Source organism: Scomber scombrus, chromosome 4 (genome assembly GCF_963691925.1).
Source record: "Scomber scombrus chromosome 4, fScoSco1.1, whole genome shotgun sequence".
Lineage (NCBI taxonomy): Eukaryota > Metazoa > Chordata > Actinopteri > Scombriformes > Scombridae > Scomber > Scomber scombrus.
This window is the reverse complement of record NC_084973.1, coordinates 18,010,152-18,033,341: the sequence shown is the minus strand read 5'-3', so window position 1 is coordinate 18,033,341 and position 23,190 is coordinate 18,010,152. Positions and strand designations below refer to the sequence as shown.

General features: G+C 41.7%; 1 protein-coding gene across 1 annotated transcript; it reads left to right on the top strand.

Annotated features, from left to right (window-relative positions):
* naa35 (N-alpha-acetyltransferase 35, NatC auxiliary subunit) lies at positions 1-11,670 on the top strand. Its single transcript, XM_062417833.1, has 23 exons — positions 1-78; positions 1,383-1,511; positions 1,625-1,658; positions 2,022-2,136; positions 2,359-2,433; positions 2,727-2,894; positions 3,224-3,290; positions 3,419-3,462; positions 3,574-3,624; positions 4,693-4,776; positions 4,881-4,995; positions 5,416-5,594; positions 5,725-5,784; positions 6,003-6,109; positions 6,307-6,373; positions 7,085-7,183; positions 7,446-7,624; positions 8,301-8,437; positions 8,605-8,672; positions 8,773-8,913; positions 9,050-9,172; positions 10,428-10,508; positions 10,736-11,670. Exons 2-23 carry the CDS (start codon positions 1,391-1,393, stop codon positions 10,793-10,795), a joined length of 2,175 nt encoding a protein of 724 aa, XP_062273817.1. The 5' UTR covers positions 1-78; positions 1,383-1,390; the 3' UTR covers positions 10,796-11,670.
* The last annotated feature ends 11,520 nt before the right edge of the window (positions 11,671-23,190 follow it).

The window sequence follows — 23,190 nt, the reverse complement described above, 5'->3', positions numbered from 1 at the left end:
CGTCACATTTATGCTCCCTACACTCTACAGTCTTCGAAGAGATCCTTATTAGCTGCATGGTTAATACATAATAGTAAGGTATGTGTCAATTTCAAGCTAAAATATTTCTTTCTTATAACAATATTTGGATTTTTGGGTATATCATTAAATTGAACGACCTTTTTAACTGACGATGTTCAGACGTTTCGTACAGGAAATGTCCACTGTTGGGCAATATTAGCTTGTTAGCACACGATATTATAAGCTAATTTTAACATTAGATAGCTGCAACTTGTTTTACGCATCTCACATCTTTTAATAATCTGAACTTCTCCCTCTTCTTTGTCTTCTTGTATGTTGTTCTAACCTTTTATAGGCAATTATAAGAATCAATGTAGTCTATAGGTTGCATCATTGCGTTGCTATTAATGATAAATAAGCAGACAGTGAGGACTGTTCATCTTCTTTATTTTTTTTAACACTGTAAGGACTCTCAACTAAACGCCTCACGATACTAGACTGAAGGATACGCAGCTAAATCTTTTAACACATAATTATTTTACCCGTAACTTTAAGTCGTCTAGCTACATACATTTTTGCTTGATTTTTTCATCGTGGTTAATTTAATTTAGTTGTAAACCGACTCTACAGACACTGATTGCCTTTTAGGTTACTATGTAAAGATGCTCTATTATCATTATAAAGCAAGTACACCACCATAAATCAGTTACTTATGGTGTAAATCTAAAGGGAACTGTACAAATCATTAATGAAGTAATTAATGAAAAAAATAGTAGGTGTAGTAAGCTAAACCCTCCTGACCAGTATAAACCTGCTTTGGTTTGTAACTGCTTCAAAAGTAATGACTTATAATTGTGTATTTATGATTTATTCATACGTGTATAATAGTTGTACAAATTGAAAATGACTCGGCTAAACTCAACATGACTGTAAATTCAGTCATACAGATATGGGATTAGATTTTTCTTAACTCCCCTCAGCTGTCAAAGTACTGACATGCTCTTGGGTTAAAAGGTTAAGACTTTGCAGTGCACCCACTCAAGCGAGCAATTTACACAATTTTATGCTCCAGCTTATGCTTCTCAAGACAGTTCACAGTCCATTATAGCATGATGACAATCCTTTACTTCACTGTTGTCCTTTATATTAATGAACTGTACTTCCGGTTGCACAAGTCAAGTATGAACATTAATGTGTAAAATTTACTAAGAATACACAGCAACCTGGAGGAAATAAGCAAGGGGCTAAATTCATGACTGAAGCTTAAAATGCTGTGATTGGACTACAGTGAACTATTACAATTACAATTACAAATTGTTGTAATCACTACTGTTCTGTAATACTTTAACCCTCTGTTTTGGCATCTTTGTGTTTGTCTTTAGTGGTCACCATGGTGATGAAGTCATCAGTTGAGGATGATGATGCTGGCTGGGGGCTGGGCATCCCAGAAAAGATGAAGAACAACGCCAACTGGGTTGATATCACACATGAATTCAAGGGTGCATGCAAAGGTACAAACTCTGCAAGTGACTGTGTGTTAGAGTTGTATGTGCAGTTACTGTATGACAAAGAACTTCTTCCCCCTTTTCTTCATGCTTTAAACTTAAACTTTTTATTCATGCAGAATTGAACCTTGGGGAGCTACTTCATGACAAGCTGTGAGTATGACACAATACTTTTTGTAGACTTACTCTTTAAAATGTCATTTCAAAAAAACAGCTCACTAAAACATATTTTTTCACTTAGCCCAAAGTGAGAGGAGTCAGTTTTTCCTCCTTAAAATATATATTAATGCTGGTTTGAGTTTTCCAAAGTGTAAATAATGTTTCAGCAGTTTTACAGCATTGACAAGAAAAAGTAATTGCATTAAAATACACAATTATTGTGATTTTTTTGGTGTGAATATGTTTTACATCTGCTTTAACCATTGAACTAATCCCCAAATATTAACATCTAAAAATCAAGACATGTTCTACCCTTGTAAAAACACACTCATACTAAATTATCTGCTGTGGTGGCAGGTTTGGCTTGTTTGAGGCCATGTCAGCCATAGAGATGATGGATCCCAAGATGGATGCAGGAATGATTGGAAACCAGGTCAACAGGAAAGTGCTCAACTTTGAACAAGCTATCAAGGTATAGTACTGCTGACTTCCAGCTGCTGCACAATGTAAATAATGAATGTTCTGATGTTAAAACACAAAACCTAATTTTCTGTTTTTCAGCTCAATATTTTAATAATTGCCACATTGCCATGACCAGTTCAACTTGTTTTTTTTTCTTTTGTTGGTGTTGTTTCTTTCATCATAACGGTAAATTTAACCACCTTGTTGTATTATTCTCTTGTGTCCCTTTTAGGAAGGAGCCATCAAAGTGAAAGATCTCAGTCTTCCTGAACTCATCGGGATCATAGACACATGTTTCTGCTGTTTGGTGAGTTTCACTCTCCCAACCAATGAATCTCCTTTTTCAGCCAATAAATGCTGAGAAGCATCTCATCATACATGTTAACGTATACTGTTGGCGATGTGTTTTTCTCTATAATATATCAATCAAGAATTTTGAATTTGAGTAGCCCTCCTACACAAGGTTGTCAGAACAAGGTAATTACTTATATAAATTCAGGACAGCACTTGGGTCATTGAAGCCCATTGAATTATAGAGCAGCTCCACTGTGTAAAATCCAGTACTCATGTTTGTGTGTTTTTGTTTGTGTCTATGTACAGATCACATGGCTAGAGGGCCATTCCCTGGCGCAGACTGTGTTCACCTGTCTGTACGTCCATAACCCCGACCTGATCGAGGAGCCAGCCCTCAAAGCCTTTGCACTGGGCATCCTAAAGGTGTGTGACATCGCCCGAGAGAAAGTCAACAAGGCTGCTGTGTTTGAGGAGGTAAGCATATTTTGTTTTTTACTGTGTGTGTGTGTGTGTGTGTGTGTGTGTGTGTGTGTGTGTGTGTGTGTGTGTGTGTGTGTGTGTGTGTGTGTGTGTGTGTGTTTGTGTGTGTTTGTGTGTGTGTGTTGGGTGTGTCAATGGTACTGTTCAAATCTGAAAAGGGCACATTATGATTTCTGGGAGAAACACATTGACAACAGCATGTAATTAAGTACAAGGATACATTTTTTTCTAAATTATGTTTCTGCTCTGCCTGTTAGTGTGCTGTTGATGACTCAGTGTTGTATTTGTATTTGAATTATGATATGCTTTTTCTGATTCTGTAGGAGGATTTCCAGGCCATGACCTATGGCTTCAAGATGGCTAATAATGTCACAGACCTGCGGGTGACAGGTACAAGTACAGTGTTGTGATAGTTCATTAAGTCTGCAGGTTTATTTAAACTCTGGACAACTGAAGTCATTACTAATTAATACAAAGATTGCTGATGTACTCTCTCTCTCGTGTGTTCAACTGACCAGGTATGCTGAAAGATGTGGAGGATGAGTTACAGAGAAAAGTTAAGGTAACTGTTCTTGACCATTTTAAACTCCAGTTTTTGCCTTTTCACTAGCACTGATAGTAATGCTGCTGCTTAGCATTACATTGTCTCTTGGTTTCTCTCCTACTTCTTCAGAGCACACGCAGTCGACAGGGTGAGCAGCGAGATCCAGAGGTTGAGCTGGAGGTAAGTTTGGTAAACCCTCCATGTCTATTTTTGGTGCAGATTGTTTGTTTTTTCTGTATGGGAATGCTTCTGGATTAGCATTTAGACCATCCAAAACCTAAAAACCCCTTTCACACCAAAGTAGTTCCAGACAGTGCTGGTTCGGGGCCAGTGCTTAATTTGGAACCGGTTTTCCTGTTCACACAGACAAAGAACTGGCTCCGGGCCAGAAAAACTGGTTTCAGAGTGGCACTAGTTCTTTACTGGACTAGAAGAAAGAACCGCTTACGTTAGGGGGCAGGGGGCGAGGTTATTGAGACCACCCACAACAAACAAGACCGCATGGTGAATAGATAAGGAGTGAATTATCCCTTGAACATTTGACTGATGGTGAAATGTATGCGTTGTGAGTTAGCTGTGCTCTGACGGCTAACAACAAAGGCTAACAACCATCTCAATCCTGCCGAGCAGCACAAATACATTGTATCTGCCGTGTTTGGATGCGAGCCAGGAGCAACAGCTGTACAAACGCTAGTCTGCATGGGAAAGCAGCGAACATGACTGGCGTATGCGGTGACGTCGTTACGTGGCCCCGCAAGAACCTTGAGCAGTGGGAAAGCAAACAGGTTCTCAGCTGGTTCGCAGTTGAACCGACTGCGATCCAGCACCAGCCCAGCACCAGGACTGGAACTGCTTTGGTGTGAAAGGGGTTGTTTGTCACATGTGATTGCAATTTCCTAGTCTAGTATCCCCATCCTCATTTCTGTTATAAAGAAACTAAATCCTGGGTCGTCCTCAGCCTCTGGCTGTTGTAATTTCATCTCCTGTCCGTCAGAGTGTGGGATTGATACGACCTTTAGAGACCCTGCTCTGGAATTTCCAGCTGTTTCATTAAAGCAGTAATAATAAAGAAAGAAAAATAGCAGACTCCTAAAATGGTCTTATTCTGGGTGGCCAAAGCAAAAATAAGATTTAACCTTTGTAGTTTTTTGTGTCTTGTGGAGCTTCAAAGTAGTTGTAGTACTGTATTTATAGTTTTGTGTGCCTGTGTGCCCCTTTAGTGTCCTTATATGCTCTCTTTTTTCCTAGCATCAGCAGTTCTTGGCACTTTTCAATAGAATCAAGTTCACACGACTTCTATTGACCGCACTGATCGCCTTTACCAAGAAAGAGGTAATACACATACAAACACATACAGCATTAGACAGTGGCAGAGCTCTTGACTGCCACACAGCTTCTCTTCATATATGTTTTTGTTTATGCTTTGTCTAAATCAGACCAGCTCGGTGGGTGAGGCCCAAAAACTTGTGGTTCAGGCAGCTGACCTCTTATCAGCCATTCATTCCAGTATTCAACATGGCATTCAGTCACAAAATGACACCACTAAAGGAGGTAACACATTCTCTCTCTCATACACACACACACACACACACACACACACACACACACACACACACACACACACACACACACACACACACACACACACACACACACATTGCACATGCTTAGGATTCAGTTTGGAAAACAGTCAGTACATCTAAATAAAAAAAGTATTGCGGATAGATTAAATGCATTCCTGCTCTCCAATCATCCAATACTGTAGTTGCCATGGCAACAGTCAGTTACGATAGAATGCACATTAGCTTCCTTGACCTCAACGTATTTCTACAAACTGTGCTAAAAAAGCTTGTTAAAAACGTTTTATCTTAGATAACTCCATTACATTTGGCTGATTAGAGGAGATGAGTTCATTATTTAAGAATGAGACAGTGTTCGCTTTGATTTTTTAAAATTCCATATATGCTGCAGATCACCCTATCATGATGGGCTTTGAGCCTCTGGTCAACCAAAGACTGCTGCCACCGACCTTTCCACGCTACGCCAAGATCATTAAGAGGGAGGACATGGTGGCCTACTTTGGCAAACTCATAGAGCGCATCAAGACTGTTTGTGATGTGATCAATACCACCAATTTGCATGGCATACTGGTAAATACAAATATTTAGAAACAGATATACAGACAGAAGTACATTTCCTAGCCTTGATCTGATATATATAACTATAAAAGATGAATACACTCCCATGTTGACTTGAATATTGTGTTTGGGGTTTTACCAGGACTTTTTCTGTGAATTCAGTGAACAGTCTCCATGCGTGCTTTCCAGATCTCTCCTTCAGGTGAGTTAATGGCTATTATATAATTATATATATATATTTACTTTTTCTTTCAAGTGAATGGGAAGGTGTGTCCCAACTTTTGGCTGGTACTGTATAAGCAGCCATCAACAGAAAATATTTGACAGTTTAATAAACTGTGTTTCAAATTCAGACAATATTATACGATATCTATGTAAAACCCGGTGTGATGACTAAACAGATTGTTTTCCTGAATCCAGACAACGTTCCTTATAGATAATAAGAAAGTGTTCGGCACACACCTGATGCAGGACATGATTAAAGATGCTCTCAGATACTTTGTCAGCCCACCTGTCCTCTCCTACAAGTAAGTCTGACATTGGTTAAATTGGTTAGTTCTGAACTGGTGAACCTTTTAAGTTTCACCAGTTTCACAAGTTTAGTTGCTTATTGTGTGTGTGTGTGTGTGTGTGTGTGTGTGTGTGTGTGTGTGTGTGTGTGTGTGTGTGTGTGTGTGTGTGTGTGTGTGTGTGTGTGTGTGTGTGTGTGTGTGTCCCTCTCCAGGTGTTGTCTGTTCAACAACCACCAGGCTAAGGACTACATTGACTCCTTTGTAACACATTGCTCCAGGGTATGTTACTTTTACTGTTGAAGTTATGGTCTGTGCATTTGATGTATTCTAATACCTCAATTTGAGGCTGCGTTCGTTATCAATTAATTTGTAAACTATTTTCTCAATTAATTGATTAGTTGTTTAGCTTGTAACATGTCAGAAAAAGGTAAAACATGCTGATCGATGTTTTCCAAAGCCCTACGGTGACATCCTCAAATGTCTTTCTTTGTCCTGGCCAACAGTCCACCATCCAAAGATCTTCAGTTTACTGATATAAAAGATAAAAGAAACCTGAAAATATTCACATTTGAGAAGCTTGAATCAAGAGAAATTGGAGGCTTGGGACATATTTTCTTAAAAAATGACTCCAGACAATTAATTCATTGTCAAAATAGTTGGCGATTAATTTAATAGTTGACAACTAATAGATTAATTGAATAATCATTGCAGAGTCACCCAGAGCACTTTGCTAGATGCTTTCACTTCAGCAGAAGTCTGCTGAATACTATAAGAGAAGATATATCAAATTGCTTCATCAGGAGAGTTTGATGAAAACTTTATTTTCTGGTGAGATGAAGGAAATGTTTTTGTTCTGCTTCTGGGTGTTGGGTGTGACACTGACCTTAGGTGCAAATCTACCATCAGCCCTTTATATGAATTCACCATTAGCTATCTTGGTGTCTTCTCAATATCTCAGTGTATGCATGTGTTTGTTCATTCTCCCTACAGCCATTCTGCAATCTAATCCAGATCCATGGACATAACCGAGCTCGGCAGCGAGACAAGCTGGGTCACATTCTTGAAGAGTTTGCCACACTGCAGGATGAGGTTAACTGCAGCATCTTCCTATATTCTATACCTGCTATTTTTTACTATGTTTAAGCACAACATCATCTTGTGAATTTATCAACTCATGATTTTTTTTCTTATGAAGTTAGGTGGCGAAAAATAAAGTTGAAGTTAAAAATTGATTCATCCATAGCTCGTCTTCTTGCTGTGGGTTTTTTCTCACCCATTCTAAGGGCAGTTGTAATTTTATTAGTAATGAACCAACTGCTACTAAGTTCTGCTTCTGTGTGTGGCCCTGCAGGCAGAGAAGGTGGATGCAGCGCTGCATAGCTTGCTGATGAAACTTGAGCCTCAACGACAGCATCTTGCCTGTCTTGGCACCTGGATCCTCTACCATAATCTGAGGATCATGATCCAGTACCTGCTGAGTGGCTTTGAACTGGAGCTTTACAGCATGCATGAATACTACTACATCTACTGGTAAAGCACACACACTGTTATGTGTTGTTGGTTTTTACTGGCTTACTTTTATGACTAATAAAATCGGATATATCTATGATAATAATAAACCTTATTTTTCTAGCATTTTTCTTAACAATGTTAAAAGTGCACCAGGTAAGGCTGATGAGATGAGAATAAGGCCAAGGATACGAGAAGTGAATACATTAAAATGAATAAGATCAAATAAATAAAAACAAATCAAACTTTTCCAAAAGTTTTCACAAAGAGAAAAGTTTAAAGAGGAGATTTAAAAGAGGCTAGAAGCCTATTGTGTCCGAGTTCAGTAGGCAGAGACTTCCATAGTGTGGGAGCTTTAATAGCAAAATCCCAATCACCCTTAGTCACAAACCATGACCTGGAAATAATCAGCAAGACACATCCGTGGACCATAATGGCTGAGAGGGCACATACCAGGTCAATAAATCAGAGATGTATTTCAGAGACAGTATAGGGAGGCAAGCACAGGGGTAATGCCCTTTTTTGTCCCGGTAATAAGTCGAGCAGCAGCATTTTGTGTCAATTGGAGACAGTGGGGGGAGCCTGGGCCGATACCCGAGTAAAGTGCATTGCAATAATCAAGCCAAGAATGGAAAAAAGCATGTACAACTTTTTGAAAATCAGCAATTGATAAAAATGACCTAATTTATGACTGCAGGTACCTGTCAGAGTTCCTTTATGCATGGCTGATGTCAACTCTGAGCAGAGCAGACTCCTCTCAGATGGCAGAAGAACGGATTCTGGAGGAGCAGCTGAAAGGACGCAGCAGCAAAAAGACAAAGAAGAAGAAGAAAGGTATACTCTGCTGCAGCCTCCGTGGCTGAGGTGGATTCTTTACCTATGACCACAGCATGTTCGCCAATGTCTGAAAAAGTCATTCTGTACAATTTTAATGTGGAAGTATTTTCGTCTAGTAGGTGAGAAGAGCTTGTATTGATGTTAAATTTGGTTTTACTCTGCAGTTCGCCCCCTAAGCAAAGAGATCACCATGAGTCAAGCTTACCAGAACATGTGTGCTGGCATGTACAAGGTGGGACATCAGTACAAACTCACCTTGACTCTTTTTCTACCCTATTTGACACATATCGAGGTATTACCCATCCTCTCTCTGCGTCTGTCTCTTTTTTAAGACTATGGTAGCACTGGATATGGATGGGAAGGTGCGTAAGCCTCAGTTTGAACTGGACAGTGAGCAGGTTCGCTATGAGCATCGCTTTGCACCCTTCAACAGTGTGGTTACCCCCCCCCCTGTGCACTACATCCAGTTCAAGGTACTGTTTATCTGTGTGGGTGGAATTTATCTAGCAGGGACTTCACATTTTCAGTTTATCCCATCATCTTTGTCTATTCTTCTCTGCACTCCACTTTTCTCACTTTTTCCGCTCTTTCTTATCCTGTCTATTCCAGGAGATGTCCGATCTGAAGAAGTACAATCCTCCGCCAGGCTCAGCTGACCTTTACCTGGCAGCCAGCAAACACTTCCAGCAGGCCAAGCTCATCTTAGAAAATGTGCCCAGCCCAGACCCAGAGGTCAGTAAATTTAACAATTATAAAATAAATACCTGCTCTTACAGTACATGAATCATTATATTATGTCAGTTAGATTTTCATTTGCTCTCGGCAGGCCCAGATACGCACAGTGTGGTACCCTAGGATGACCACACTTGAAGTGTCCTCCTCTTCCCACTTTACACACAAAAAAGTGAAATTTACCATAGATTTACATGATCTTATTGCTGAAGTACAGGCTCAACACATACAGGTAGACATGGGCCTAAAAAGGCCATACTAGCCTTTACACTGCTGCTCAAATCTGAATACACCTCACAGCCCAATGCAACACGTCATGTTAAATATCGTTATTCCTATCATAAATTGCCTTTATGATGAATAAATGGAAAAACCATTACATAGTATGCCTAAAAAATCATTACACAAATATACCAAATAAGGCAAGCCTGGTAACAACTATTTCCAGGAGACGTAATATGAAGGTATAAGGAATAGCGCATAGAGCCAATGTATTGCATGGCTTGGGCTATTAGAAATGGTTGTTTTGTTGTTCTGTTGTTTTCAGAAAATTAAAATTAAAGGAATGAAAACAGAATAGTGATTTGATGTTCATTTCAAATTAAAATAGTCAAAAAACGGCAGATACAACATTTATGAAGGACTTTCCTTTTTGCCTTTGCAAGACATAAAATAAAGTAGCTTACTAATGTATGAACTGTAGCACTCAGGAATATAATCTACTACTATAATTACTGAATTACCGTCTCTCTCTCCTTGCTGCTCTCCACATCTCCCTGGTGCTGAAACACACACAGCAACAGCCACAAAAGGGCGTTTTTCATCTGTTTTCTGAATCTTATTGTTCATATTTAATAATACATAAAAGATATATCAAGAGCTTTTAAAATGCTGTATCTGTAGTTTCTGAACACAGAAGCAAAAGCTTTCTATACATTTTCATTTTTGTTCATTTGATGCCCCGGGCACTCACCCGATCCATTATGTTTAGATGATCCGGCCCAGACTGTAGTAGTCCCTCTCACCTACACCTGTGCTACTTCTTGATTGATTTGTTAGAATGAAAAACATTGCATGTGAATTCAAAAGCATATTTAGAAGCATAAGTGTAAGAGAAATAATATTGTATAATCGTATAAGGAACAGTTTCTGCTGTATTGCACTAGTGTAAGAGAAATGGTTTGTTTGTACAATAGTTCTTACCATCTCTTATATCCTTGGATATCAGTAATCAGTTATTAATACTTTCCAACAGGTGACTCGTATACTGAAAGTGGCCAAACCCAACATTGTAGTTATGAAGCTCTTGGCTGGAGGGCATAAGAAGGAGACCAAGGTAACACAATACACACATTCTCGTGATTGTCATTGTTTTCCATGTAATATTTATACTATAGTATGTAGATTTTAATGTAATCCAAGCCGCATGGTGTCAGTGGTGGCTCATGGCTTTCAAGATTCCAATTTTGAAATGGATGTTTTTATATGTATAAAAGTGTGAGATTTGCATAGGGTGGTGTTTAATTGAGCAGATTAAAAAATACCAAATTTCTTCATCCTTAGGTGCTCCCAGAGTTTGACTTCACAGCTCACAAGTACTTCCCTGTGGTCAAGATTATCTGATACTGCTCTGCACCGTGGGCTGATATGAAAGTCTCATCAACCACAAAGACCATACCTTCACCTGAACAAGTGTGCAATGACCCCGATCCAGTCCATGTCTGAACAATATGTGTGTGATTTGTCCTAACTGTAACGTCATGTAAAGGACTGTTTGGTACACCTGTCTCTTTCTGCATCTGAATGACAGATGGGACAAATGAAACCCGACCAGAGAACTCACAACTGGACCTTAAATGAGTGACAATATCCACATCTGCATCTGTGTGTGTGTGTGTGTGTGTGTGTGTGTGTGTGTGTGTGTGTGTGTGTGTGTGTGTGTGTGTGTGTGTGTGTGTGTGTGTGTGTGTGTGTGTGTGTGTATCAGAGCCAAGCCAAGGTGCTTTTGTGTAAAGAACTGGCTGATGGCATTTTTTATAAGCTGCCTCCAGAACAATCTTGTGAAGGCTTGAAAAGAATTGCTGTCATGATAATGGGTGCATATCATTAAATAATATGAAAAAAATGAACATTTCTATGCATCTGCTTATCTGAATGGGAATAAGCTTGAAAAAGCCACCTTGTTATACAAGAGACACAAATTCACTTGAATACTATAGTGCAGTCAGTCTGTACTGTGAAACCTAGGCAGGACAATCTGCATTGTTTATTTCCTTTTCTGAACTTTAACATTTAGTGATCCAAAATTGATAAATAACAGAGGTGAAGGTGATACCTTCCAGGCATCGAAAATAATCCAACAATCCCAGAAGAGAAAGCTACAGTCATCACGCATCTCTGGAACAGAATTAAAACGTTTTATTGTGATATTGTTCATTTCTGTCATTAAATTTCTTATTGGAAAATAATTCCACCTTGTCACTGTTTTTAAGACACTAAAGTCTATTTAGAGTTGTCTAAATTGAAAGGATTCACGCTTAATTGTTTCAGTTCCAGTTGGAAAGGTACATTTTGATGAAATGGTCCTGCTTCACTTGGCTTTCTGTGAATAGGATCTGAGAAATGTAAAATAAATGTACATTTAGAAAATATGTTAAATTCACCCAGACAGATTTCATTTAATATTTTACATTAGTGTTGACATAAAACTGATGTATTACAACATAGCTGTACATCAACAGTGAGCTAGGAGGGAAATGTAGCATATTGAGTGTACTCTTAAGAGCGAGTTTGTATTTTTGTAGGGTTGTATGAGACATATCCATAATCACTGTATTATCTGCAGCAGATTTGGTTCTAGTATGGTCAAGAGTACCTAACTGCAGATAAAATGGCAGATTATAAATTCTTATAAACAATTTATTCAAAATGTGAATAGACTATGCTGTAATGGAGGAATGCAGGTATAACGGAAGTGAGTGGATGTGGATGTCCAGCAAATGATCAGAAAAGTGAAGAGTAATAAATGTGTGGCCGTCCTGTTCAAACAGCGGAGCCTCCGTGTTTTTATTTTACAATGTAAGTATGCAAAAACACATTTTTCTGAAATAACTGTTGTAGTACGATTATCAGGTGACCCTTGTGTAGTATGATTTTGGTGAGTATACAGTGTATAATATTAACGCTATTGACGATATTTCAAAATAAAATTCCCCAAAAATATGCACTTTTTTTTTCCTGAAATGACTGTTGTAGTATGATTATCAGGTGACCCTTGTTGTGTAGCATGATTTTGGTGAGTATACAGTGTACATGTTAGGTTTCGCTCTTAGGACCAAATAAGCAGGACACAGCCACAGATGCCAACTCAGTGCAAACAGAGTTTATTTGGGGTTAGAGCGTAGATGGATAGGATGTGGGAGAGTGGGACCTGGGACCAGGATTCAACGGCTGGCTGGGCGTAGCAGGAGAGCGAACGGGCAGGTAGGTGGATCTGAGACAGAGACAAAACAGGGGTTAAACAGAGGTCTTCCAAACAGTTAAACTAAAGTATATCTATGTTTAGCCAAGCTGTGTACCACATGGGTAAATGGACGATCTGGCGAAGAATGGGATGAAGAACCGGTCTTAAATACTGCAGCAGCTTGAGATGAGGTGATTGAGGTCAGGTGTGGAGATGAGGTGATTGAGGCCAGGTGTGAAGAACCAGCAAGGGAGGAACCAGGGAGGTTACACACACACACAGACAAACACAAAGGGGAGGGGAGAGAATGCAGATTCCTAACAGTACCCCCCTCTCAACGGGAGCCTCTTGGCGACCCACCAGGCCGTCCAGGATGGGCCCGATGAAACTCCCCAATCAGACGAGCATCCAGGATGAAGGACCGAGGGACCCAGCACCTCTCCTCAGGACCATAACCCTCCCAGTCCACGAGATACTGCAACCCCCGTCCATGGCGGCGAACATCCAAAAGATGTCGGACAGTGAAGGCAGGATGGCCATCGACAATCCGGGTGGGAGGAGGGGGCACAGAGGGAGGGCAAAGAGGACTAGATGTGACAGGCTTGAGCTGCGAAACATGGAAAGTGGGATGAACTCGCATGGTCCTGGGCAACTTGAGTTTAACAACAGTAGGGTTAAGAACACGCTCCACCTCAAAGGGTCCAATAAATCGAGGCGAGAGTTTTCTACAGTCAGTTTTAAGAGGAATATGTCTAGAGGATAACCAAACTCTGACCTGGTTTGTATTCGGGAGCTGGAACTCGATGGCGGTCTGCCACCCGCTTGTTTGCCTCAGTGGAGCGAAGAAGAGCAGAGCGAGTATCCTTCCAAATCTTCCGGCAGCGGCGAAGGTGCATCTGGACAGAGGGAACAGTTAAATCATCCTCCTGAGACGGAAACAGGGGTGGCTGGTAACCCAAGGAGGATTCGAAGGGAGACAATCCAGTAGCAGAACTGGTCAGGGAATTATGAGCATACTCAACCCAGGCTAAATGGGTGCTCCATGAAGAGGCATTGGAGGCTGTCACACACCGTAAAGCTGCTTCAAGGTCCTGGTTTGCCCTCTCAGTCTGACCGTTAGTCTGCGGATGGAAGCCAGACTAACCGTAGCACCTAAGGCCCAACAGAATGCCCTCCAAACCTGCGACACAAACTGTGGTCCCCTGTCCGAAACAACATCTAAAGGAATACCATAGAGGCGGAAAACATGTTTGACGAGAAGATCTGCGGTTTTGTTGGCTGAGGGAAGTTTGGGAAGGGCCACAAAATGAACAGCTTTAGAATATCTGTCAACGATGGTGAGTATAACTGTATTACCTTGTGATGGGGGTAAACCTGTAACGAAGTCCAGAGCTATGTGTGACCAGGGGCTACCAGGGACAGGGAGAGGTCGTAGCAAACCTGCAGGTGGACGGTGAGAGGCCTTTCCTTGAGCACAGACTGTGCAAGCTGCAACGTAGGCTTGGGTATCTGTCCCCATTGTGGGCCACCAGAAGTGTTGCTTCAGAAGGTTCAGGGTCCGACTCCTTCCAGGATGGCAAGCAAAACGGGAGGTATGTGCCCACTGGAGAACCTGGGAGCGAACAGAGACGGGTACGAATAGACAGTTAGGGGGTCCATTACCTGGATCTGGTTGTGTTCTCTGGGCCTTCTTAACTGCAGCTTCTACCTCCCAGGTCACTGCTGCCACCACACAGGAGGGAGGAATGATGGTATCTGGACTGGAACAGGAATCTTCAGAGGCATGCTGACGGGAGAGAGCATCAGGTTTGACATTACGAGAACCAGGGCGATACGTGATTGTGAAGTTAAACCTGCTGAAGAATAGGGCCCAACGGGCTTGACAAGAGTTCAGTCGTTTTGGATGTAAGCAAGGTTGTTATGGTCCGTCTGTAGCCGATGCTTTTCTGCGTTGTGTTATACAGTTTGCAAGTGAGACGCACACTGGGGTTGAGCCTCTATAGGAGTTTATTCTTCAGAAATAAAGAAACAAAAACAGGCGTCACACACACAGAGCCACACTGCAACTCTCCACCGCTCAGCTCAGAGCACACACAGCTCTATCTCTTTGTATATTACACAAAATATGCAGCATAACTCATACTGTATTAAAATGAATGTGAAATACAATGCACCATGTAAAACAAAATCAAACATATTTAAAACCAGGATTCAAAGTACAATGAAATTATTTCCCAAATTTTCCAGTCTAAAATAATTAAATTAATTCACCCACATTAGCTCATTTTTCTCAAGTGCAAAAATATCAAAAAATGAACTGAATTAGACAAATAGCATACCTTCAGAAATAAAGAAACAAAAACAGGCGTCACACACACAGAGCCACACTGCAACTCTCCACCGCTCTACAGGAAAAAATTGTAAATTAAAATTCACATAACCACAATAAATAGTCACGTCACATATGAAATAATACAGTTATTACACAGCCATAGCATGCAGAGCACAACCTCATGACATCAGTATGACAAAGAGAGAAACAGAGGAAAACCTGGTTCAGCTAGCATAAGGCTAAGTTAACTAACTCTGCATGAATAACTCAGTTTAAGATTCAATTTACAAATTATTAATCAATGGAGGCTTGACTAAAAGTTTCATTAGCATGTTACATTACAGCATATATCAACATATTGTGGTTTTGAACAAAAAAATATATATAATAAACAAGACAATGGAGAGAGCGCTTCATAAAGTGACTCACCAGCTCAGAGCACACACAGCTCTATGACGCTAGGTGGTGCAACGCCAAAACAACACCCGAGTGGAACGAGGGTATACAATTGAAAATCAATGTAGGAACCTTTCTTTTTTCTTTTTCTATTCTTTTACAGGGGGAAAAAATCATTTTGGGGAAGTTCACAACACAAAAGAAAGATTTTAGGGAAAATAAATAAACAAAACATAATAAGACATTTTGACTTAGCTACACGTCCATACAATGAAGGGTAGCTCAGCTCCCTCCAACCAGTGTCGCCACTCCTCTAGAGCCAACTTAACTGCAAGTAGCTCCTTGTTGCCAACATCATAATTGCGCTCTGCAGGTTCCAAACGGCGGGAATAGAAGGCACAGGGGTGAAGTCTCTGATCTGAATCAGAGCGTTGAGAAAGCACTGCTCCCACCCCAATGTCGGAGGCATCTACCTCAACGATGAACTGGCGAGAGGGATCAGGCTGGACCAGGACAGGGGCTGCAGTGAAGAGACTCTTCAATGTTGAGAAGGCAGACTCTGCCTCTGGTGTCCAGGCGAAGGGAACCTTGGGGGAGGTAAGTCGGGAGAGAGGTGCCGCGACCCTGCTGAAGTCTTTAATGAACCACCGATAGTTGGCAAAGCCCAGGAACCGCTTGACATGTTTCCGGGTGGTGGGTTGAGGCCATTCTGCCACAGCTCTGATCTTGCCAGGATCCGCCCTCATCTGCCCGCTCTCAATGATGTAGCCCAGAAAGCTCACGGAGCTGGCGTGAAACTCACATTTCTCAGCCTTCACATAGAGTTTGTTCTCCAGAAGCCTCTGGAGGACCTGGCAAACATGAAACGTGTTCAGTCATGTTTTAGGAAAAAATAAGAATGTCATCAAGGTACACAAACACAAAGCGTTTGAGAAAGTCACGCAGCACATCATTGATGAGGGCTTGAAACACAGCAGGGGCATTGGTCAAGCCGAATGGCATGACTAAGTACTCAAAGTGACCCAATGGAGTGTTAAAGGCTGTCTTCCATTCATCTCCCTCTTACCCGCACCAGATGATAGGCGTTGCGGAGATCTAACTTTGAAAAGACTGTAGCTCCTTGAAGGGGTTCAAAAGCAGAGTCGATTAAAGGCAGTGGATACTTGTTCCTCACAGTAACAGTGTTTAAACCTCGAAAATCAATGCAGGGCCTCAGAGACAGATCCTTCTTCGAAACAAAGAAGGACCCAGCACCGAGAGGAGAGGATGATGGCCGAATTATACCTGCAGCCAAGGAGTCCCTGATATATTTCTCCATGGCTTCACGTTCAGGGCGAGACAGGTTGTAGAGTCGGCTCTTGGGCAGGGGGGGCCCCTGGAAGGAGATCAATGGCACAATCATATCTGCGATGAGGTAAAGAGAGAGCCAATTCCTTACTAAACACCTGTCCCAGATCATGATATTGTAACGCTGGGTGTAAGTTAGCGTCACCTTACTACCGTCTATTTGTGGGGTCGTGGGTAAGAACAGCACGGGGACAGCTTCTTCAGAGCAACTTGGATATGTTTTATCCTCTGCTCAAGAAAACAGACAAGAGGCACCCTTGTCGCCGGTAACAAACTTAAACTAGACTCTTGTGTGCTGCGTATCACTCCGCCCAATCTAACTACAGTAAAACCCTATGGACAAACTACATAGAAAGAAGTAGTTCCCCAATCTAAACAATATAAAGAATATATTTATCAAATCATTAACTATCATAGAATTTCATATTTTCTTTAACAAAATTATTAACCAAATAAATCTCCTCTTACATTCTTCCCTATCTTCAAATGAAATGTCCTCATTTCAAACTCATGAAAAATAAATCTCATCTCCAAAAAAAAATACAATAATTGCAATGCAAATGGAAAATAGAAACAGTATACCAGTCACATGAATAGGGGAAAACACAAATGAACTTATATGACATAATAAGCCAAAATTACTTAATCTTTATCCCTTGAAACTACATAAACATAACATCCTTTAGTACTGTAAACTTATTAAATTTGACAACCTCAAACACCCAACAGTTTTTTTTGTTGTTGTTGTTGTTGTTGTTTTGTGTTTTTAAACAGTGTCCTTATAAAAAAAAAAGTGCATATTAGTCCACATAAGGAGCAAACAGTCCTCATCTGACTGAGTGAGAGGCAGCTCAGTAATATCTGTGCACACGAACTGAAATGGTCTTTCTGCCTGTATGGATTGTAAAGGAGCTCTGTGCTGTGGTACAGGTTTCCTATAAGCTTCACATGTGTGACACATTTCACAAAAACTGTCAATGTCAGACCGCATGCAAGGCCAATAGCACATAGTTAGAGCCTTTTTGAATGTGCGATCAGCGCTATAATGACCAGAGCAGGAGTTACCATGTAAAATGTTCATAGTCTCTGTGATGAGTGTTTTGGGAATCAGGACTTGAAACGCAACAGGTTTCCCTGGTGCTGTGTGAGCTTGTCGACAGAGCAAGTCATGACACAGTATAAGTTTTGAGAACTGCCACCACAATTTTCTTTGCAGCTTCCCTTTAACATGTCTGAGGTAAGGCCGTTTGTTTTGTTGTACCCAGGAGTACACTTCTGATAGAATGGGATCAGAAAGTTGTTCAGCTACAATGTCATTTCCCTGACTTGACAATGTATGCTTTAACAAGTCCATACCCGTGTTGGTTGTCTGAACAACAGAATTGTCTCTGTCTGATACACAAACCTGAGCTGTTGTGCTGGCCACAGAGGAAGGCTCCACTAGCTTACTCTGCAGCACTGGAAGTGGAGAAGGAGTGTCCAGTTTAACAGGAGAAGCTTGGTCATCCTGTGGGTAAGATGGTGTGTGCTCTGCTACCACCGGATCAGGTTGTGAAAGAGGGATCCGCGACATAGCGTCTGCATTTGTGTGTTTCTTTCCATCCTTGTGTATTATTGTCCACTGATATGGGTCTAACTCCAAAGCCCAGCGACCTCGTCGTCCTGTAGGGTCATGTGTGACATCCAGTTTTCTTAGACTGATGAGTGGGCGATGATCAGTGATGATTGTGAATGGATTACAACTCAAGTAGTGTCTGAAGTGCCTGACTGACCAGACAATGGCCCAAAGTTCTTTGTCATATGTGGACCATTTCTTCTCAGTGCGGGTCAGAACATGACTAGCATATGCTATAACCCGTTCCTTTCCATTGTGAACTTGAGCAAGCACTGCACCAACTGCAAAGTTAGATGCATCTGTACTCAGAATGAATGGCTGATGAAAGTTGGGAAAAGCCATTATAGGAGGTGAGGTTAGGGCATCTTTTAAAGTCTGAAATGCAGCTGAGCACTCCTCTAACCATTCAAATGACACATGTTTTTGTGTGAGTCTGTGAAGAGGATGAGCAATGAATGCATACTTGTGCACAAAACGTCTGTAGTAAGAGCACAGCCCCAGAAATGCTCGTACCTCAGAGGGTGATTTGGGGACAGGCCATTCACATATGCGCTGGCTGTTTACTGGGTCCAGTGCCAGTCCATCACGTGACACAATGTGTCCCATATATTTGACTGCAGGTTTGAAAAACTCACATTTCTTTGGGTTCAGCTTCAACCCAGCTTGTCTGAATCGTGTAAGAATGTCTGTTAGGTTGTGAAGGTGATCATCAAAGTTCAGTCCAATACAAATAATGTCATCAAGATAAATGACACACGTTGTCCAGTGGAGACCTCTTAGAACAAGCTCCATCAGTCTCTGAAAAGTAGGTGGTGAGTTTTTCAGACCCATGGGCATCACTTTGAATTGATAGAGACCGTCACCTGTAGTAAATGCCGTTTTAGGCCTGTCTGCTGGATGCATTACAACTTGCCAGTATCCACTTGACATGTCCATGGTGGAAAAAAACTGAGAGCCAGACAGAGCATCCAAACTATCATCGACTCTAGGGAGGGGATGTGCATCAGTAATGGTCACTGAGTTTAGTTTTCTGAAATCGACACAAAATCTATATGTACCATCCTTCTTTTTCACCATAACCACTGGGCTGGCCCAGGGGCTAATGCTGTCCTCAATCAGATCATGAGCTTTAAGCTCCTCCACCTGACGGTGGATTTCTGCTTTCATGGAAGGAGAGGTACGATAGGCTCTTTGTGAGATGGGGATGTCACAGTTGGTTGTAATTTTGTGTGTGACCAGTTTTGTTCGTCCAAAGTCATGTGAATGCTGACTGAACACATCTGAAAATGAGTGTAATGTTTCTGTCAGTTTCTTTTGTTGTGTACTTGTGAGGTCAGGGTGTGACAAATCATGTGGTTCAAATGGATTGGATACCACAGGCATCTGAATATTGACATTGCAAACAGAAGCTTCCATCACAGTATACTCATCTGTGGTACTGCCAGAGGTATCATGAAAAGTTCCTATCTGTGTGCCACAATGCAACCTGACATTGTCACTTGAGGGGTTAGCTACTTTGACACATATTAAACCCTGTTCAGCTGTTGCCACAGTCCATGCAAAACCAGTAGAGGACTGGTTAGTGTAGTGTGGCTCAAACACACCTGCATAACCATTGGGTACCAGTCCTTTAAGTGGCGCATCCAGTTTAGCAGTGATAACCATCTCTGACATGGCAGGAACTTCAACTGTAGAAGATACTGTAACCTCAGTTAATTTAGGGACATACTGGTGTGGGCTGACTAATGGAACTACTTTGTCATCCACTATGAGAGACATGTTTCGAGTGTTTACAATGATACCATTAGCAACCAGAAAATCCCAACCCAAAATGAGTGGTTTGGTACAGTTTCTGACAACTTGAAGAGCATGTGTCATAGGTTTGTGGGCTATACTCAAATTGACTGTGATTGAACCAACAGTATCAAGAGGATCACCTGTGACACCCGTGAGAGGAATAAACTGCTTAACAATTGGTTTCTTCTGAAGTGCAGTTATAGACATTCTGAACTCTTCACTGATAACTGAAACATCTGCCCCAGTGTCAACAAAAGCATGAACAACAGTGTTCTCAATTACAACTGAGACATATCGACATGACACATTAACCTGAGATAAACTGTCTCTGGTGAAATCAGTAGGTGAGTCATCATTGTCCTTATGGGCCTGGGTGGAGTCAGTAGTTGGCAATTGGCCCTCATTGTCAACTACTTGTAGTTTACCTTGTTTGATTTGGTGTGTGAAGGGGAATGAAACCGTACATGTCCAGGACTTGGAGAGCGTTGAGACTGTTGTCTATCCTCTCGGCGGTCAGGTGAGCGACCACGCTGTGTGTAGTCTCTGGGTGATGGGCTATAACCACGTGCATAACGCTCACGTGATCCAGAGCGAGTGTGGGTATCCCGTCTATCATAAGGGTTCATGTCGTGCCTTGATGTTCTGTAGGAGCCATCATGAGCTGAGTATCTGTTATACGAAGAGTCCCTATAGGATCGTCTGTCTGAAGGATAAAAATGGCTGCGGCCTCGCTCATTGTCAGGTGTGAGGCTCCGCTGACGAGATCTGTAGTCTGATGAACCACGTAGGTTGTGCCTCTGCTGGCGTTGCACCTCTAGCTGTAATTGCTCAACCTTATCAGAAAGTGTCTCTAGTGTTGTCTGCATTTTTCGAAGATCATCCGAGGTGGCAGAGTGAACTCCAAGAGACGTGGAAGATGCAGGAAGGTGAGTAGATGTCAAAGGAGAGACAGCAGGTGAGACCTGTGTCTGTGAAAAACATTGCAGGGCGTTTGTGTTTGAAAACATCCTGCTAGCATGCTGAGCATTTTCAATCTGCATTGCAAACCGAAGAGTAGAATCCAGTGTGTTCAATCCTTGTTCATGACAGCGTACCTGAAGATATGGCTCAATCCCAGCAATGAAGCGCCTGAATTTTTCTCCATCTTTAGCATTTTGTCCATATGTGGGAAAAGCTTCCTCCACCAGTCGGCTAATTTCAGCAGCAAACACTGGAAGTGCCTCACCAGGCAGGCGAGTGCGTGCATTAATGTAACTTTGAAATGTGGACAAATAAGCAGTCTGTCCAAAAACAGCTTTCAGTTTGTCTTTTACAGCAGTGTAGTCAGATTTTGTTGCATCAGGTAGGCTATCCCAGTAAGCAAAAGCAGCGCCACTCAGGCGTGTGGGCAGCAGCTTAGCCAAACTGTCCTCATCATAATCTGGAGCAGCCTCAACAGCCACTTCAAAACGTCTGCACCATTTAGTAAAGTCCTCTTTTCCATCTCCCATGAATACATGAGGAAAATCACCTTTGCAGTACTGCCACATTTCAGCATTGGTTGAAGTAGAATGAAAAGGCAGTTCGTACCAGAAGTTGTTGTTACTTGACATAGTTCATTTTCCAGACACATGAAAAAAAAAGTGCATTCAAAGTTCACATATAATTTCAATGTCTTTGGTTTGTTTAACTAGGCTGGTCCTCTTCAATGATATAGCATCCAGAGCAGCAGGATCACAACTTTACCGTAACATCCCGCGCAGATCAGTCCACATGTAGCACAACCGCAATATGATGCAGTGAGACAATCCACGGAGAGCAGAGAGAGTAGTATCCACTTTGCAGTCGCGTATCCAGTCTCCGTTACCGATGTACGTTGTCCTTCGTTGCTGTCTTGGAGGTTGAAAGTCTGATAAAGTCCGTTACTTGTCTTGTTTCTTTTAAATCCACAGTACACTGACCGAGTCACTAGCTTAGCTTTAGCTGATAGCAGGAGTAGGCCAAGGTGAGGAGAAAAAAAAATTCGGCGGCGGTGCTTCCCCGGCAAAACTTAAACACTGCTGAAGTTAGCAGTCCACAAACCCGCTGCCACCAGTGTAACGCTGGGTGTAAGTTAGCGTCACCTTACTACCGTCTATTTGTGGGGTCGTGGGTAAGAACAGCACGGGGACAGCTTCTTCAGAGCAACTTGGATATGTTTTATTCTCTGCTCAAGAAAACAGACAAGAGGCACCCTTGTCGCCGGTAACAAACTTAAACTAGACTCTTGTGTGCGGCGTATCACTCCGCCCAATCTAACTACAGTAAAACCCTATGGACAAACTACATAGAAAGAAGTAGTTCCCCAATCTAAACAATATAAAGAATATATTTATCAAATCATTAACTATCATAGAAATCATATTTTCTTTAACACAATTATTAACCAAATAAATCTCCTCTTACAATATTCAGAGGGAATGGAGGTCAGGAGGTTCAGGTCTAGGATGACGAACACCCTCTGTAGGAGACAAAGCAGATTGCAGGCAAGAAGCATGGCAATATGGACTCCACTCAGTTATCCTTCCTGCCTTCCAGTCAATCTGGGGATTGTGTCTTTTAAGCCAAGGATGGCCTAAAACCAGTGGAGTCTTGGGAGCAGAAATAATGTTAAATTGAATCGGTTCACAATGATTACCAGACAGAACCAAAGTGACTGCAGCAGTTTGATGTGTGATGTGAGCTAGAAATTTTCCGTCCAGGGCGTTAACCTTGAGATGAGGTTCCAGGACCCCAACGGAAATTCCACTTTGTGAAGCCAATTCCCTATCCAAAAAGTTATCCTCAGCGCCAGAATCGATTAATGCCAGAAGGGGTAAAGAGAGCTGATTAAAGCAAAGTCTAGCTTGAATCTGAAGTCTAGATGGGGCTGCAGGAACAGTCTGAATTCTGCGCTGTCTTTCAGCTGGAGACAAATGGGCACGACCTAACTGCATAGGTTCCTCCTCAGAAGTTCCTGTAGGCTGGGAACTCTGAATGGCAGGCCTTGTGGAAGGTGGATTCCTTAGGCTCTCGAAGGCCGGGATATGGGGTACTGGAGGCAATGGGTT

Bases quoted from the DNA above. Each gene is read 5' to 3' on its own strand.
- naa35 (XM_062417833.1), top strand. From the start codon at position 1,391: ATGGTGATGAAGTCATCAGTTGAGGATGATGATGCTGGCTGGGGGCTG. The intron at 2,434-2,726 runs GTGAGTTTCACT...GTCTATGTACAG, and splicing joins ACACATGTTTCTGCTGTTTG to ATCACATGGCTAGAGGGCCA. The intron at 6,110-6,306 runs GTAAGTCTGACA...GTCCCTCTCCAG, and splicing joins CCACCTGTCCTCTCCTACAA to GTGTTGTCTGTTCAACAACC.